The 18386-nt window shown below is 47.3% G+C and overlaps 1 protein-coding gene across 4 annotated transcripts in view; it reads right to left on the reverse strand.

Moving 5' to 3' along the window:
* Window positions 1–3075: 3075 nt before the first annotated feature.
* DHX35 (DEAH-box helicase 35) overlaps window positions 3076–18386 on the reverse strand; it is a 72356-nt gene continuing 57045 nt past the window's right edge. For 2 of the 4 annotated variants that reach the window (XM_036827018.1, XM_036827019.1), the window contains 6 exons: window positions 17589–17666; window positions 15936–16065; window positions 11637–11718; window positions 9554–9625; window positions 8266–8377; window positions 3087–4299 (listed from right to left, as the gene is read on the reverse strand). In XM_036827018.1, the coding sequence (XP_036682913.1) occupies window positions 4255–4299; window positions 8266–8377; window positions 9554–9625; window positions 11637–11718; window positions 15936–16065; window positions 17589–17666 (519 nt within the window). In that variant the 3' untranslated portion in view covers window positions 3087–4254. Of the gene's footprint in view, window positions 4300–6911; window positions 8378–9553; window positions 9626–11636; window positions 11719–15935; window positions 16066–17588; window positions 17667–18386 lie in introns of those variants that run through there. The other 2 variants (XM_036827017.1, XM_036827016.1) reach the window with 2 other exon arrangements.

Consider the following 18386-nt stretch of genomic DNA (forward strand, 5'->3'; position numbering starts at 1 on the left):
AAGTCCTGCCCCTGGGGGCCCTGGGGTCCAGGTGCAGTGGGCCAGAAGCAGGGTCCTGGGCTGTCTTTGGATCATGTAATGGTTCTCCCCATCAGTCTGGGGCCAGGGAAAATCCTGGCCAGGACCTCTGTATTCAAAGCCACTGCCTAGACCATGGTCCACGGACAAGCCACGGGCAGCAGCCCATGCTGGGCCTTCGCCTAACTATGGAGATTCTGGGGCATTCTCCCCAGCGAGCCCCTCACCACCACACCAACTCCTTCGTGCATCTCCCAGCCTCTCTGGCTCACTCCCTGCCTTCAGCTGAGCCCACAAGTGAGGCTGAGGCCACAGATGCCATAGGGCCAGGGAAAATGATGCCCTGGAATCTCTTTGGCAGGCGAGAAGACAGCCTGTTTGAACAAGTTCAATACCACCCAAGAACACAGAAGGCAACATCTCCGTGATTCACCAGAGGTGCCAGAACATCCCCCTGGCTTGCCAGACAGAGCAGTGACCATGAGGATCCAGGGCCAAGCCCTCTCCAGGACACCTCCACCCAGACTAGCTACTCGCCCCCACGTGGCCGGCTTGAGTATGAAATGATTTGATTGGCTATTTCCAGTTCCAATGACAGGAAAAAAGAGATTAAACAGGTAGGAAATCCAGAGTTCCATCATCCTGTTTCAGCACAAGTTGGAAGGCTGAGGACACATCCAGGTGATTCACTGGAGAGTGGAAAGTATCTGATCTTAGCTAAAGGTGAAGTAAGGGATCTGCGGGCTGGTCCTGCTGCCTTGAATCCTTCCAATTATGTAAAGACAGGTAGTCCTCCTGATGCTCCAGAAGTTCACTTGCAATTCAGCTGCTTGGCAAGGCAGCCCATCTCCCCAGAGCTATGATGCTTGGTGCCTATGTTGCCAGCTGGCCCACACGGTCCACTTAGCCCACAGTCCAGTGGTTCCTGGACTTGGGGATTTCATCAACCAGTTTTTGTTTTTATTTTGAATTGGTTTTTAATTGGGAGACTGATGTAAGATTGTTGATGTTTTATTTTTCCAAGGAAAACATCTTTTTAAACTACCATCTAATATCACCATCATTTTCTAAAAGAAAGAACATTTTGGCACACACACAAAAACTAAAGGATGGGACGATCTTTTATATAGAATAACTTTAAGCTTTACGAAATGCTTATTATTACATTTGTCACTTGGAGAGGGCAGTCGGGAAAACTCATCGTGGGCCGACATTGGTGCCCACCATCACAACCTGCCTGGAGTTGAATTCCAACCCCACTGATCAGAGCTTTAGGGGAACAGGCCAGTGGTCTTGGGGTGGATCCTGGTATAGCTTAGAGTACCACCTGTATAAAAACTGTCACTCAAGTCTGATGCTCCTTCTGACTGCCCAGCTGGCGGCTCACCTCCCTCCCTGGGTTGACGTCCTCACGACATCTGTCTCCTTTATCAGTGGTTCCCAATCCACCACATGACTAGAATCATCTGGACTGGAGCTTTTCCAACTGCAGACTCCCTGGTCCCACAGTCAGAGATCTGGTTCAATAGTTCCAGGATGGGGTCTCTCTCGGTCATCCAAATTTAGGCACCTCAGACCTGTGCCGCACCACTCAACCCCATGAAATGAGTGACCAGAAGCCGTCAGCACTGCGTCCTGAAAACGGAGCTGGGAACAGGGACAGAAGGCAAGGGAACCCAGACTGAATGGAAGCACGTGGGCCACCAAGGGAAAACAGCGCTGGTCGCAGGCTGTGCTGATGCCAGAGCGTGGAGCTGGGGGACTGGGGGACTCTCCACGCTCATGGCCAAAGTGAAAGGCTCAACTGGGTGGGGACAGACAGGGCAGCAGAACGTGAGCATGATCTGTATGTTCACAAGGAAGGGTCTTGTCGTGGGGAAGCTTCTTTTGGATGCTGCCTGGCTTCTAACTACCGCCGTGGCCTCTGCAATCTCTCAACGCTGTCATCCTCGTCCCCTGCCTCCGTGCTGGTCCCCTCACCCAGTCACTCATCATCAAAGGCCTCCAGCCCCGTCCCTGTGCCGTGCACGCAGCCCAGGTGCGCAGCCAGCACCTGATGACTGTACTGAGACAGGCAGGAGCACTGGCTGGACCAGGGGCTCCTCGTGACGGCTCCATCCAGCCCTCAGGGAGACCAGCTGCAAGAAGGAACCAGCGGAGTGTGAACAAGCACAGAAAGCGCCCACCCCTGCGCCTCCGGGACACCACTCCCCTCCACCGCCTCACCCGAGCAGCTCGCTTCAGAAGGAAAACACCGCAGTACTGTGGAAATTCCACTAACGATATCCTAAAACCCATGTGGGGCTTGAGGAGACTCATTCTTGTCGAATGACCTGGGGACAAAGTCTTGTGAGCTTGCTAGGCCATCGGGCCCTGCTGGCCTCTCTCAGCCAGGCTGGGTCACTGCTCTCTGATGAGGTCACGTGGTCCTGCAGTTACGCATAAAGAAGGCCCCGGGCCAAGGCCGTGATTTCGTGGTTGCCAGCCTCTGACGGTGATGGCTCCTCTCCACACACGAGGCTGCGACGTGAAACAGGGTACAGAGCTCAGAGGCGTGCCCTGGTGTGGGTACAGGGGCACAGATGTGCTTGGGCTCAGGGACGCCCAGGCAGAGGCAGCCAGTGACGCCGCGCTGGCTCCGGGCTGCAGCCAGGACCGCTGTGCTTGATCGCCTCTTTTGATCTGCGGTCTCGCCCACCAGAGGACGTGGATTCTGCACCTTTCCTCCTCCCATCCCAACAGAAGCTCTTTAGCATCAGCCCTGGTCCTAAATTCAGACTTTATAGAAGTATTTCTGACCCTTCTCCATAAGGATCCCAATCGGAAACCGGGAGGAACTGGCACTTCCTTGGGACTTCATTTAAACAACATCCCATGTTTGCTCTAACAAGCTCTGGAGGGCATTTGGCCACATGATCTTGCTTTATGGGGCTTCCTGTGGTCATGTGACCCCCCCAAGGCTGCTGTGTGCCAAGCATCTGGTTTCTTAGCTAATGTCAAGCCCTCACTGGGAAGAATTAATTGGACCATCTTAAAATACAGACCACGAGAACCATGGATGGGAGGGAATACATTTACTTTAAGTATAAAGGTTTACTATTATTAACAAGTTATCACTATTATTTACATGTTTATAAAACAGAAATAAAAATGACATACACATTTGGTGCCAAAAGTGGCTCATCCAAACTAACATCAGTACAAAAATAAACTTTCGAGCTACTTGTTTTTAAAATAAATGTCATTGAAACAGTAAGGGGAAAACAATCTGTATCAGTCATGGGTTGAAATGCAAACATCATCACAGCAAAGCAGCCCGGGGGACAATGACACCAGTGCCTGCTGGAAGAGCCCCTGACCTCGTCTGGCATTCTCGCAAGAACCCAAGGAAACAAAAGGCAAACGTACAAGTTATGTTCCTGAGCTACAGAAGCTTAGGGCCTCTAAACTGTTGTGAATTTCTGCTACAGAGGATCCGGGATGGGGTTTGAGCTGAAGCGCTTTCACTAATGGCATCAGGACATGGTACTGTGCACGGAGGGGAAGCTAAGCCCGCTTGTGAAGCAGAGAAATCCTGTGTTAACAAAGCACAGCACACATGGGTCCTCTCTGTCAATCGCCAAGCCTCGCAAGTCTCCTGACCGCTGACAAATAGTGACACGGGCAGAGGGAAAACAGAAGCTGCTTGGTTTGGGGGCCCCTGTGCCCACCAGACACGCCCCTGGGTGATTCTGACAGAAATCCACCATGTTTCCAGGGTCTCAGGCCTTCATAGATACACGCTTGTTCACACCTGGCCGCGGACCTCAGTGGTCAACGGAGCTGGGACCCCAGCAGGGAAAGCAAAGCCAGCCCAACAAACCCTCTGCCCGCCTCCACGTGGTGCTCCAGCCCGCGGCAGCCCGCTTTCCTCCTCGTTCCCCACGAAGCTGGGCCAGGGCTGCACGCCTGGTGGCAGTGGCACACTGGGCCAGGGAGGGTGCTGGGTGAGCAAAGAGCGCGGGCCTTCCAGCCCCCGAGAGGCAGGATGCCCTCCCAGGCACAAACTCCTCTGGGATCCCAGCGAGGAATGCAGATGCTGAGGGGCGGGAAGGGGCTGTGAACGGGCTGCAGCCCACTTAAGAGCCGATGAAGGGTCCACAGGAGCCGACTCCAGCTCCCCCACCCTGGGGCGGGGGGGCGGCAGAGTGGAGGAGAGGGCGCCAAGCAGCCCCCGCAGCGCCAGCCCAGCTCTGCTCACTGGTCCTGGACCTTGGCCCTCTTGGCTTTTAGGGACAGGTGCTACAAGAGAAGAGAAAATGTCATCGCTGGGGTCGGTCAGACAAAGGAAGCAGACTTCAACATGGTTCCCACGGAAGTGACCAAATCAAACCTTCCATCTGGCCCACACCTTCTCAGTAAATGCCCTGCCCCTCAGGCAATAGAGGAAAAAAGCCCAAGCGACCAACAAAGGAAACAGGCCTTCAGTAAGCCACACAGCCCGAGGTCAGGCCACCCTGGCTCAACCTGGGCCCCCGGGGCTCTGCGGGCAGCTGTCAGTGAGACGCGGCTCTCCCTCCACCCCAGGCCGCCCCCCCCACGGCCAGCACTGCAGCCCAATATCCGTGCTGCTCTGGGGCCTGGGCTCGGGCCACAGATCACCGTGCGTTTCCTAGAATTTCTTGAGAACGGTCAAGGGAAGGTCTTCTCCCCTTAGGAACAAAGAGGTCAGCCAACTAAAGTCAGGTACCTGAGCTCAAGGCCCTACTCTCCTAGAGCCCTGCGCAAGAGTGGGGAAGACACACAGGAAAAGGACACTTCCTGGTGACACGTTTTTCTTTTGGAAATGTCACTCTCTACCAGTATACATAACCCAGGAAGCATAACGTTATAATCATGGGCATCAGATAATAGAACTGGGGGAGACAAGCATTCTTTACACTCTAAAGTAAAGCCAAAAGTGCTAGAAATCCTAAAATATGCATTTGAGGCAGGGAGTATAAACGGAAGATTTCAATAAAGGTCCTCTGTTCACCAACTGAGGTATCCCTGATACCCCCTTAATAATCATACACCAACAGCCAGGAGATACCCCAGATGTGCTGCCCTAACACGCAGCAGGATCTTCACACGAGGACTCCCCAACCCCCCGACTGCCAGCAGAGCAGGCCTGCCAACCCCCAGCCTACTCCATGCCCAAACCCCATTCTTAGTGCACCTACAATGGCCTCAAGACAGCCATCCCCCTCGCCGACAGAGAACTGCAGGCCCTGAAAGAATGCAGGTGCAAAAGAAGATGAAGCACCCCACCAAGCACAACAGGATGGGTGGCCGAGTGAACAGGACACAGGAGTAAACGAGCTGCAAGAAGCCACACTTTCTAACCGCTTATGCCCAAGAAAGGACCAGTATGGATTCTTGCAAAGGCCCTGGTGAAGAGGGATTTCCCTAGATTCCAAAGGTATCTCAGAATCAGGAGAAAAAATTTAAGGACTTGAAAGGCAAATCTCTGAACAGGAGGTCCCCCTGGCCTTCCCCTCTCCAGCTGTGGGTCTTCCTGAATTTCTCCAAATTCCCTCCTCTGTGCACTTCACCTGACGTGACCCCTCCCACTAATGGTAGACACCCACAGCCTTAGCTTGGGAATGGGGGGTGAGGTCATCATGCCTGTGGGACCATTTCTGGTGCTCATTTCTGAGGAGAATGTTGAGTATAAACAAAGCTGACTCTGGACCATTTCAGGCCTCTTTACAGGGTGAGGGCAACACTCTGAAAAACAGTGGTAATGGAAAGTCACCAAAGATGCCAGGCACAGAGCCGGGGAGGATCTGGGGGCTGTGCACGGTTGCGAGGTGCTACACTGTGCTCAGCCAGGGACCATCCACCATGCATGGGCAGCCACTGGAGAGCGGCAGGGCTCTCGGAGAAATCAATCCATTTTGGACAAGTTAATAGCAGAAGTGCCTTTGGACTGTTTAGTTAGGGAGGGACCAAGTTTCTTGGGGTGTGGGAAGGGTTAGGGCCCTCGCCTGTAAAATGAGGTCGTCGACCTAGGTGATTTCTGAGGTCCCGGCCTCTCTAAAAATACTCTGATCACAGGCAGTCATCAGAGCGGAGCGGAGGAGCTGAAAAACAGGCATTTGGAGAAAAAAGGCAAACTTGGCATTGTCATTTTCTCCCAAGTTCTGGGGCAATCTGCTCTTTAACTTTGTGTGTTTGACTGAGAGGAACTGTCATTTTGACTCCGCTTCTAGGTTAATTCTGTTCTCCAAGAGTCTAACTGAACCTGAGGCCACTTCAGAATCACCCTTCTCTAAGTCCCTGATTCCTGCTACTCTAACAAGCACCCTCACGGCGCGCCCTTCTCCTTAACCTCTCGTCTGCGTGTCTAACAGCTGCTCTTGGACTTCTGAAGTCTGCTGCTTTCCACCTGAGTTGTTTGCAGGAAAAAGATTTTCTTTCACTTCAGGTTTACTCTTATCAGCCCAGTACAGCAGAGACAACACACCGCGTTTTTCTCAGTCCCTGCAGTTGATCTCATTTCTAGCTGAAATATCTGGATGAGGATATGTGAAGAATGATACAGGTTTGAAAGGTTTTTTTGTCATATTGTTTAAGATTTAAATATCATAAGATTTTAAAAGAAACTTCCCTTAACATTGCTGGAGGGAGAGGGATGAGAAGATCTTTCCATTTATAGGATCACAACTCAAATGTTTTGAAGAGTTGAGCAAGTGAAATAAACAAGTGAGGCAGGACCTGGAGAGAGTCACTCACCCACCGCAGGCAGCCAGCCATTCCTCAGCCCCTGCTGACTGCTGCCAGGCAGCAACTCAGGCTCAGAAACTCAGCAAATTTAACATTTCTTTCAAGAGAATCTTGAAATCCATATTTAATGTGAAATCTCCCAATTTTAAAATATACCGATCAAGCCAAATTTTGGTTTGAAAACACGGTAGTCTGGTTACAGCCTTGATGAAGTAACAGGTTTTGGTTTCCCTTCTGTGGTAAGCAATGGTGAAACTGGACAAAATATCTGAAGCAATCATTTTCAGGCACTGGGTAACAGCACAGGGCTGTGATCCTTGAGAGGAAGGAAACACGTGAGGTGAGCTTTATAGTCATCCCAGGTCTCTGCATGGCCCTCCAAACCTTGTCATAGGGAAGTGAACCCTAAATAGAGGACAGTGTAGCTGGGCAGAGGGAACACAGATCAGAGTTCAGAGCTGCTGAGCTAGCTGGAATCTGCAGGACAGGCCATCAGAAAGGAGGAGTTCCAGAACCCTACATAGAGCTACCACCCTTAAGTCTTTGGCTGAAAGCTAAGCTGCACATGTGAAGGCCAAGGTTCCATGAGGCTGGCAGAGACTAGTTACTGGGGAGTTGTGACCTGATATGGAGATTTGGAGATTTGTACAGTGCTGGAGACACTGGAGCTCTGACCAGCCAGAGTGCAAAGACCTCAATGAACATCCTAGGCATTCAGTTGAGGCATCAAAAAGCCCATGTCTTAGGAGGAGGGCTACTCTAGACCTGCCTGAAAAAGACTAAAATCAGGCCTTGGTGGAATTAAACTGATCTGCCAGTACTGTCTACTAGGAAAAAACTCAATATTCTATAAAAACAACAAAATCAACTTTTCACAACAAAGCACCTATAATGTCCAGCATACAACAACAAATTACTAGACAAGAGAAGCAGGAAAATGTGACCCATAACGAGGTAGAAAACCAGTCTAAAAGCAAAATAGATCAGAGATGACAAAGATGCTGAATTAATGTGCACGTCTGCCGTGGAAGAAGAGCATATACTATATACACAGCGATGCCGGCGCTCGGCATCTCCCACCATGCGTTTAAACCACCTCGGGTTTAAGCTTGCACATGTGTTTACCATCTTGGCAAGGCAATCCTCATCAGAAAATATTTGTGCTGCTTCCTGTGAACACAGTCCAGTGTGACAAAACTTCTTTGGGAATGGTTTAGAAGAGCAGAGGGAGAGAGGAAGAGCTGAAGATACATTCTCTTTTTTTGTCGTGTAAGTTGGAGGGATTTATGTTTAAATGCACTTCACCACGAGCAATGGTACGGTGCTTTCACCCAGAATGGTCTGGGACCATGGTAATGGCCTTTCACCCTGTGTACCACTGTGGGGTGGGGGGAGGGGACAGCAAGTTTAGGACATTAAACTGGAAAATAAATGTGTATTTAAAAATACAAAGAGGCAGGTAACAGGTGGTTCTGGGGGACAGGCTCGGCTCATTCCTACCGTTCCTTGTTGATAAAAGTGAGGGGCCAGCTCTAATAACCAAGCAGATTCAATGGCGGTCACATCTCTCATGTAATACTTGGAGGTTTGGATAACTTCATTGTAGATAACCCTGAAACAAGAAGAAAACATGAGCTAATTTCCTATATCTTATGATGAGAGTCAGAACCACAACAATTAGAGATGACGAGTTTTTTCCCCTTTACCTTTAACACGTTTCTATCTATTCTGTGTGCCAGGCACTACACTAAACAAATGCATTCATGCTGCTCACTTAAGCCTCATGACCTGAGTGGTGGGTACCAGTGTGTCCATTTTACAGAGGAGACTCTCTAAGTCCTAAGTGATTTCCAGGACACCTCAGTTATCAGCACAGGACCCTCTGGATCCTTATGCTTTTATTTACAGAACTCTGAACAGAGCCTAATGTATTAGAAAATGCAGAAATAGAAGCAAAGGCTCACTGATTCTGAAAGGAGCTGGGAATTAACTGTAAAGAGACACAAGGGAACCTTCTAGAGAGATGAAAGTATTCTATATCTTACTAGGAGTATGGGTTACGTGGGGAACACAGCTGTCAATACTCTTCCAATCTATATAAATTATACTTCTATTAAAAAAGGCTTGCCTGAGGCTGAGGTAACAGACACCAAAGAGCCAAGAAGGTAATTTAAATCCTCAGATTTTAGGAGTGCATATATTAATATAGATATCAGTTTCCAGGGACTTCCCTGGCGGTCCAGTAGTTAAGACTCCGCACTTCCACTGCAGGGGGCATGGGTTCAATCCCTGGTCGGGGAACTAAGATCCCGTATACCACGCCGTATGGCAAAAAAAAAAGATACCAGCTTCCAGAGCAAGTATTATCTCCTCCCTGAAGCAGCCAGCCCTGACTCCCTGGCACATGAAGTGCCAACCTCAGCCACCTATCAAATACACCCCTCTATCAAAGCCTTTCTCCCCAGGTACTGGCACCCATCTGTGTCTGTCAGGCTGTGGGCTGGGACCTGAACTCCTCTCTGCACAACTGTCCCCAGCGCAAGGACAGAGCACCTAGTCCGTGGGTGCACATGAATGTTTGCTGAGTGGATGAGTGAGCAGAGGAATAAGACCACTGGCTTAAAGGGATCCTTGATAGAGCAGAAATTCTATAGCCGATCACAGTAGAACAAAGTCAGCAAACGTGTACTGGGCGCCTGTACTCCAGGCGCTGGGGACCCAGAGACGAACAAGAACTAGGCCTTGCCTTCAACACACTTACAAGGCAGAGGAGCAGGAGGGGGCTTACCAGCGGGGCGGCTTCTCTGCGTAGAGGACCGATGCAGGGTGGATGTGCAGTTCATGATCGTCACGGATGGTCCTTGGGAAGCAGAACAAGTTTGTCTCAAGTACATTTTAAACACTTAAAGCAAGACCTTCCCACAGACGCGTTTAACGTCATCAAAAATGCATGCAGGTTGTACTTCACACAAACAAAACTATTCTCTCCATCTTCTCTTGTGCCCTTTATGATCCCTCCCCCGCTGTCACTCTAGAAATCAAGAATAAATCACGCAAAAAAGGGAGAAGAAAAGCAACACATGGACATTCAAAAAAATAACCGAGAAATACATTGCTCTGCCTATGTTTATGTTTATCTTCTGTAGGTTCTCTTTCAAAAATTTCCTTGAGGACAGAAATAATATATACGATTACGTCTATAAACTTTTCTATTAAACAAGGTTAAATAGTAAAGATAAATAATAAAGATTGTCTAATGGGGGAGATTATAATACGAGAAAAAAAGAAAGCTCAATATTGGACTATCCACTTCTCTGAGATAATATTTCAAATTCCAACTCAGACTTGATTCAATTTAATTCAAAAAATGTTTACCATGCACACAACTATCGGTAAGATGAGCTCACAAGAGAACCGTAACAGATTAGGATGCTGCTGCCGAAACCGTAACTACAGAGCGCTTCTGTGGGTGCCCGGGACCTATGTGTCAGGCAAGTGCCTCAAGGCCATGACCCAGCTCATCTCTGGCGCTGAAATAAAGCCAGCGCCTGGGGTCCTGGCTGTCCTATCAGATGACTGCCACTGAACTTTGTCTCAAAGGGACCAACCACTGCGAAGCCTATTATGTAGCCTGTATTCTTGTTAAGGACACTGGCGAAAGAATTCTGTAAATGCTCGTAGAAATTGCTAATTAATACTCTTGAGGAGAGCGGGGCAATCAAATGACAACAAAATAACGGCACTCACTGGAGAAGATCACAGGCCTCTCCAGAGCTGCCTCAAACAGGGACAACCCATTGCTGGGAGGGGGAGCTCATACAATGGGCAACAGAATCATGATACTGATAGGCTAGACTACTTGGCCTGGAGTAACAAACAGAACACACTAGAGACAAATGGAAAGTGCTATACTGAGGATCAAACAGTCAGCTGCTAGGATACTAGATGGAGGAGACCTGGCTGCCAAAAAAAACAAAGAAGCCCAATGCAACTCTGGGCTCATTAACAAAGCCCAGTGTCCGGGACGGGACATCATGGTGACTGCAGGATCACAGGACCGTCATACGTTCTGAGGGGAAAAAGCTAATGACAATATATGGAGGAAATCCAAAGACAAGATGGGAGAAAGCCTTTTGACTGCTCCCTTATTAAAGAAGAGATCGTCATGATCACTGCGCTTTAAACCGGCTACAGTGAAGTTATGAGACTAAAACGAGCTCAGAAAAGACAGACTAAAAATAACAATTCAAAGAACTGGAATGATTCAGTTAGAGAAAAGAGGCTTGAACTATGTGTTAGCTTTTACCACATTTGAATATACTAGACGTTATCGGAGGGCATCAATGCTCAGTGATTTTTCTGTGCCTAGAAAATGGAACTGGAAGAGACAGGCTGAAGTCTGTAGCAGTGCGAGGGGTGGCCAGCACATGAAGAAACACTTGCCAACATTCAAACGTGGCCACTATCTATCTGGGTAGCTGCAGTTCTGCAGATCTCTAAAAACATTAGGAACTGCCCAAGGGCAAAAGTAACTTCTCTAGGAAAGATCATCTTTAATGGTTCCCTCTGGTCCTATTATTCTCTGATTAGAATGGAAATATTACCAGCTTCCAGACTCGTAACTGTCATCCTCCTACAACATGTAGATGGGCTGAGTATTTGAGAATCATTTCCATAAAGTTAAGACATGTCACTTAAAGCTATACAGCTAACCTCAATGCATCTTTAAAAAGAGGCATGATACAAATAAAGAAAAATGATTTAATTTCTCTACTTTCCCTGCATGTCACCTTGCTATGGGGTTTGGATTATTTTTAAGATTTCAACGACTTAAGTGACTTCACAAATGACTTCACAAAATATCATGTTACCTATAAGCTCCAGTAGAATGAAACCTCGCGGCATTTGCAAAAAATCCGGAAACAATGCACCTCAGAACCGGATCTGGATCACCTACACAAGGTAGCAAACAGAGTGATGGATGAGATTTCTTCTGCCCTATGCTCTGTGTGCTCAGGCCTGTGCCATGAGGCCCACCCCAGGCTGCTTCGAGCCACCTTGCAACCATCTCCTGAACGGGTCCCAGCCCCATGCTTCCCAGTGCTGGACACCTGCCCTGGCACCATCTATGGTGGTCCCCACCCTCCCACAATGGCTGCCGAGGGAAATACGCTGGACCGTTCCCTTAACCTGGGGCCCCCAACCCCTCCCTGGGCCACAGACGACAAGACCAAGGCTGAGCACCAGAACCTACAGAGCGCTCCACGGGCTGGCCAGGGACCTCGGAACTCCTTTTTAGGAGAGCATTTTGCAGGAATGATGCTCCTTCCATAAGACACAACCTGGGACACTAACACTACAATATTATTTCTGTGATTATAGCCACAGTTTGTAATTCTTCAAAATTTTCAAACATCTCATTTTAATTGGTGGCTGTGTTGCTATAGTAAACATCTTCCAAGGATAAAGCCTGCCCATTTATTAGATGATTTCCACAGGATATATCCAAATTATTGTGCAAAACGATAATGTCATCTATATGGCTTATGATATATATATTTCATCAATTCTAAGACCCACCCTTTTTTACACTTTAACTCACTGAAATCAGGACAGCAATTGTATTATAATCGGCAGCATTTTTTCTTTCTTAATGATACATAAAATAATGGTGTGTCTTACAAATGATGGTGTCTTGGATCCAATAAAATACAGTATGTTGGTAAATAAGTTCCCAAAAGGTGGTATAATTTACAAAGCCATCAACAATGTATGAGAATGTCCGTTTCACTGCATTCTTACCAGCAATGTTCTAGCAAAAAGGTACCCCTTCTTTTATTGCACATTTATTTGATTACTGTCTATATTTCTTCTTTTGTGAATTTTCCATTCCATTCCTTTGCCCATTTATCAACTTGGAAACTAGTGGGGTTTTTTTTTTTCTTAATATGTTAAACAGGGAATTCCCTGGCGGTCCAGTGGTTAGGACTCTGTGCTTTCACTGCCAAGGGTGTGGGTTCGATCCCTGGTCGGGGAACTAAGATCCCGCAAGCCATGCAGCACAGCCAAAAAAAAAACAAAAAGCTAAAACATTATTAAAAAATATGTTAAATAAACTCATTCTGTCATAAAGTTTTTAATTTTTTATCTCATATCTGCTGAAAATATTTTTCACTGTTTGCTTTCTTTAACATCTAGAAGTTTTAAATTTGCATGTAATTTATTGAATTTCCATGATTTTCTCTACTGTTCTTCAGCACAGAACTGATAAATCTCAAACCTACATTTCTAACCACAATTTGATCCTAGATTCAGTCCCTTCTCTCCAATTGCCCGAAATAAATTTCTATGTAGAACGTGCATTGTTATCAGGACGATATCACTTCCAAGGGATAAAAATGGGCTCTTGAGGGCAGGGTAGTAGGGAATCTTAGATCTTACAATGATTGTGGCCCTCCAGAGTTCAACCCTACCTTACAAAATCTTATTCCTTAGTATTTAATTTCTCTTGTTAGGAAGAGTTGAAATTCAATGTAACTTTTCTCCTGGCTGAGGGGTTCGATAGGGACAGAGTAAAGGGACAAAGGAGGCGATTAAATAGTTAATCCTACTAGGGGATTGTAAGTAGAGAAAAAGTATGGGAGACCCCTGTAAGTTAATGATCATTCAAGAAAGCAGGTTTGCTTAACCACAAAACCAAGCCGGCTTGCTTAGCAACAAAACCATGCAACAGAAGCATGAGACATGCCCCAAAACAATAAAACAATGGTGGAATGAGACCCACATCCTGCCCAGTGAGCTCAGTACGTTAGTGATTCCTAGGACATGCTTCTCTGCGCACACTAGAAGCAAAAATGTAAGGATAGGTGACATCATACTGAAACCTGAGATGATTTACCCTATTTTAGTATACGTTACCGCCTTTTTGCTCATTTCCACTGCGCCATGACAGTCCCAGTTCCACCATGTAGGGACAAGAAAACTCCCCCGCCTGACGTGGAGGAGGAGCTGATGATGGAAGCTTGACGTCTACTCAAGAATGAGGAAGAAGGTGGTCTCCTCCCCCCCACCACTTTTCCTTTGATTATAAAACTGTAGCCCACTAAGTTGTCGGCGTGGCACCCTCTCGCCCACCAGCTTGTAAGCCTCACAAGCGTCCTATTCTAATAAATCACTTCTTATCTATCACTTTGCCTCTCACTGAATTCTTTCTGCACTGAGACATAAAGAACTGGAGCTCCTCAGAGCCCCCCAAGACACACTTCTGCTGTTTCAGGTTGACAATGAAAAACAGGTTAAGAAACAAAGATGCAGATGCACGTTGTCCTCTATCTGCTGGGCGACAGGTGCTTGACCGGCTTCTCCCCAATGAGTTGCCCCTGTGAGCGTCCTGTTTCTATTGATGACACCAACTTTACCCAATCACCCAGGTTTCAACTCTTCCCTCTCTTGTGAGCTTGGTCATCCGTCAATACTCTCTGAGCATCTTATATGCTCCTCTCTCCCAGCACGTGTCTCCACAGTCCTCCCTGCCTAGCAAGCCCTTTGCCACTGGTTTCTAATTCAACCAGTAAGCTCAACTGGACTTCCGCCACCACTCGCGGCCCGCTGTGAGGCCTCCCAGGCCAGAGCCCCAAGCTGGATTCCTTCTTCCCTGCATTCCCACTAGAGCCCCCATTGCTGTCCACCACGATCACTCAAACGTCTACTCCTGTAGCTTCTAAGACAACTGATAATCTCATACTGCAGTAGTGGGTCTCTGTAGGAATCTCTCCCTTCACTGCACTGTTTCCTGAGAGTAAGAACCATGTCTTCGGGCTTCCCTAGTGGTGCAGTGGTTGAGAATCTGCCTGCCAATGCAGGGGACACGGGTTCGAGCCCTGGTCTGGGAAGATCCCACATGCCGCGGAGCAACTAGGCCCGTGAGCCACAACTACTGAGCCTGCGTGTCTGGAGCCTGTGCTCCGCAACAAGAGAGGCCGCGATAGTGAGAGGCCCACGCACCGCGATGAAGAGTGGCCCCCGCTTGCCACAACTAGAGAAAGCCCTCGCACAGAAACGAAGACCCAACACAGCCATAAATAAATTTTTTAAAAATAATAATTAAAAAAGAAAAAGAACCATGTCTTCGTCATCATGTAATTAGTTGCTCTTAATATAAAGGCAAAATAAAGCTCTGGAATAAAACTGCCTGAGTTCTGATTCCACTGTACACTCACTGTGTGGGACCTTCGTGCAGCAAGTCACTCGTCGCCTGAGCCCACTTTTCTCATCTGTAGAATGGGGATAACAGCAGCGCATGTTTCACTGGAGTGCTGTCAGCACTAAATGAATTCACGTATGGAAACACTCGCAACACCGCCAGGCCTATTACAGGCGCTTCAGAAATGTTAGTGAGCGCTAGTGGTGCTGAGAGCGCGGCTGGGGGCCTGGCACTCCGGAGGTGCTCGAAAGGCAACCGCTGAATGGCTGAGCAGACACATCTCCCCTCAGAAGCCTGAGCCACACAGACCTGGCTTCGCTGGTTACCAGCTGTGCTGTCCTGAACTTAAGTTAACTTCTCCCTGGGACCTAACAACTCCTCTGTAAAATAAGGATAACATCACCCACACCTCAGAGTAGGAGATTAAGTAGAGAATATTAAGTAGAACCCCTGCCATGGTGTAACCTAGTGTGTCCTCAGTAGTCACTGTCACTACCGGAGGCCAGAAACTGTGTCTTACACAACACTTCCATCTCACCCCAGTGCCTGCCTAGGCTAAACACACGGCACTTGCTTTAGTCATACCTGTAACTGAAAATAAAATGCAGTTTATGTGAAATAGCTATAAATGTTGTCCACTTAAAAGTCATTTTTCTTGCAAAGCCTACATGGGAGAATTAACCACGTAATGTACAATGATGTGAATGTTTATGATTCTTAAGTGTTGTCAGGGCTTGTGAAATTTTTTCCCAAGAACAGCCCTCAGAAATAAAAATGGACCTCCTTGGGGGGAAATATGCTACTTTCACATACAGCTTTTCACCAACACGGGCAATTCAAAACAGGAACCCGGTGTGGGTCCAGAGTACACTGTGCTGCCTCGCACCAGCCCAGCCCAAGAACTCCAAGAATGCAACTACACAGAGCAGAGAAAGGGGCGTCACTGGTGGTGGCAGTGCATTCTTACCTTCACTGGATTTCTTGGGCACTTGAAACTTGACAAGAAGCTTTTTCAATTGCTCCCTCACTGTCACGGCTCTGACGAGACCCTTGTAATTCAGGAAATGCTCCTGACACCACTGGGAGTTCTTATTGTGCTACAGGACAACCCAGATAGAAGGAGAGTGAGAAGAGCACAGGAATGTTCTCAACTGAGGCTACGTGGCGGAGGTCATTCATCTCTCTGTCCCCGTTTGCTTACTCAATGGGACAAGATCTTCAGATCATAACGGGCCCTTGTTTGCACCATCTCTCTAAACAGACGTTGACCACCCTGCTCACCACCTGACTGCTCTCCGCTCTCACTCTCTGTGCTAAAGGCCAAGTGAGAACTTAGTGACAAGCAGAATTGTTTTCAATCTTAAATACCCACGGGAGTGGCCAACTACCAGACAGAACCCCTTCCCTGCAGTTCTTTGCAAATCAACGTTCCCTCTCTGGCAGGCTTGAATTTATCACTTTGACAACAGGCAAGTAATACGACACTTGCCAATTTAGAAATAATTTGCAAATTACTATTATTTAATCCCCAAAGTATGATTTTTCTATCAACAGTACTTAGTTTTGTTCTGTATTCTGAAGTATGATCATTATATCCTAAATTATTGCTGTGGGAATGTAGCTCTGAAATTATACGCCAGGGAGGAAGGTGTTTTTACGTAAGAAAATATAATTCGAAGAGCACTTTCCCAGAAGGCAACTACAGAGTAATGCACTGTAGCCCTGGCCCCGCTCTCTACTGGTAGAGGACGCTGGAAATGGTGCACTGTTTTTGCACAAGCGAATTTTAAGCGACTTAATCCACCATTAATAATCTCAATAAGAGATTTGGTTTTCTGAAAACTGTTCATTAATGTTCATCAATAATCTCACTTCAAATCTCTGGGAAAACAAAAACTTAGTATTTCTCCCCTTCTAAAAGAAATAATTTAAGAAGTAAAGACAAGATACTGAATATCTGAAATGTCTCATTTCCCCCTTAACATCCTTTCCTTTATATAAGAAGTTTATATATTGTTTTCTTTTCTCATTGTTTTCATCATCATTAGATCTCTCTTTGTAGCGATTTTTAGTGAGGACTTTAAGCCGTATTATTTGCTCCTAGTTTTACAGACTATTAAGAACAACAAAAATTACCATCACCATGGCTAAATCTGGGTAGGGTATGTAAGTATATGTGGATCCCCGACTAAATGTCTTCTCACAGCTTGTCTGGCAGCTGGAGGAGTGGTGGTTGTGTGAAATCTCAAACTCACGTAAACAGCTTTGAAGATTCAAGACCACAAGTTACTCTCAGCCTCATTTATTTGCAGAAAATATATCAGAACTTCCTATTCAAATGTCAGACAGTGTTGTCCAGGAACATGGGGTGGGTGTGAGACGGAGTGAGGAAAGCGTGAGCCAAGGAAGGCCGAGCCTCTGACCCACTGCTGGGGGCCACATCGCTATGCAGGGGAAGCAAGAAACCACCACGGATTAGAAGTTCTGGCAATAATCTAATAGGAAAATAGAGGCCTGTTGGCCATTCTTTTATAAACTACACTTCCGGAATCCTCGCCCCTAGGTCACTTCCAGTGGCCGGGTGCGTGGAGGGGGCCTTCTGAGTGGCAGCTGTGCTTACCTTGATGAACGCTTCATACACATTGAGCATGGTAAGATGATCACCCTCCTCCACAGCAAATTTTCGGTGCACTCGAATCTGGAGAGAATAAACGCAACGTTTAGAAGCTGACTCTTCTGAGCCTCTTGTCCTGGAGGCAACATAACACGATGAATAGCTCATGGCTTGTAGAGTCAGAAAGACCTGGTTTGCACCCATCCTGACTCTGCCGTTTCCTGAAAGACCTCAGATTGGTCACTTAACCTTTCTCAGCCTGAATTTCCTTATCTAGAAAATTGGAATATTAAACTTGTGTATCAAGACTGCTATGGGATTAAGACAATCCACCATAAAGTACCCGGCACAGGTGTCAGATAAATATTAGTGCTCTTGTCCCTCTCCTCCTCTATCCAGTCAATATCTTCTCTTTCAGAAGAACTCCTCCCAGCCCCTGATAGAAGGTAAGCTCCAGAAGGGCAAGGGGCCGGCTGTCTGGAGCATGGAAGACACTCTATATTCCTAAGCCACCACTAGCTGCGCAATCCTTTCAGACCCTAAGTTTTTCTTCCTGTGAGATCCTGGGCAATGCCATCTGCTCCCATGGGTTCAAGGAACGGCGTATCCAATATATATACAAGTACACAAATACACTTATTGACTTCAGAACTTGCTCCTTGTATCAAATACCACACAATTCACCTTCCTTCCATCCTTCCATTCATTCAATAACAGATATTTCCTGAGCACCTACTATAGGCCAGGCACTGTTCTATGCATTTGGGATATAACCGTGAATACAACAGTGGTGGGAGAAAAATA

This window comes from Balaenoptera musculus, chromosome 15 (assembly GCF_009873245.2).
Source record: "Balaenoptera musculus isolate JJ_BM4_2016_0621 chromosome 15, mBalMus1.pri.v3, whole genome shotgun sequence".
Lineage (NCBI taxonomy): Eukaryota > Metazoa > Chordata > Mammalia > Artiodactyla > Balaenopteridae > Balaenoptera > Balaenoptera musculus.